At 55.7% G+C, this 323-nt stretch overlaps 1 protein-coding gene across 1 annotated transcript in view; it reads right to left on the reverse strand.

Annotated features, from left to right (window-relative positions):
- The window catches only part of LOC104497100 (hydrocephalus-inducing protein-like), a gene marked incomplete at both ends in the record, with an annotated part of 11,394 nt that extends 11,127 nt beyond the window's left edge, over positions 1–267 (reverse strand). Inside the window, one exon of the mRNA XM_010140312.1 lies at positions 21–267. Coding sequence (XP_010138614.1) covers positions 21–267 — 247 coding nt within the window. The remainder of the gene's footprint in view (positions 1–20) is intronic.
- Positions 268–323: the final 56 nt, after the last annotated feature.

Raw genomic sequence — 323 nt, forward strand, 5'->3', positions numbered from 1 at the left:
AATACCCGGATGTTTCCTACCTGCAGAGCATCCGTCTCTCAAAGTTCCCCACGTACACCGGGGAGAACTTCATCTGGAAGAGCTGCGTCTGTCCTGCAGGGATGGTGCCGCTGCGAGGCTCGACAGAGAACACTGGGTCAGCACTGACGGCGTTCAGAGACAAGCTCAGCGAGGAAGAGACCTGCTCTGGGGTGCGGCGGAGCTGACTCGAACCACGGCTAGACTGGAGCTTCACAGAGGCACCAGAAGTGGAGGAGAGGAAATCCCCTGCAGTAAGGAAGAGGGTAAAATCGTTTAGGTTGGAAAAGACCTTTAGGATCATC

This window comes from Buceros rhinoceros, unplaced genomic scaffold (assembly GCF_000710305.1).
Source record: "Buceros rhinoceros silvestris isolate BGI_N320 unplaced genomic scaffold, ASM71030v1 scaffold23527, whole genome shotgun sequence".
NCBI lineage: Eukaryota > Metazoa > Chordata > Aves > Bucerotiformes > Bucerotidae > Buceros > Buceros rhinoceros.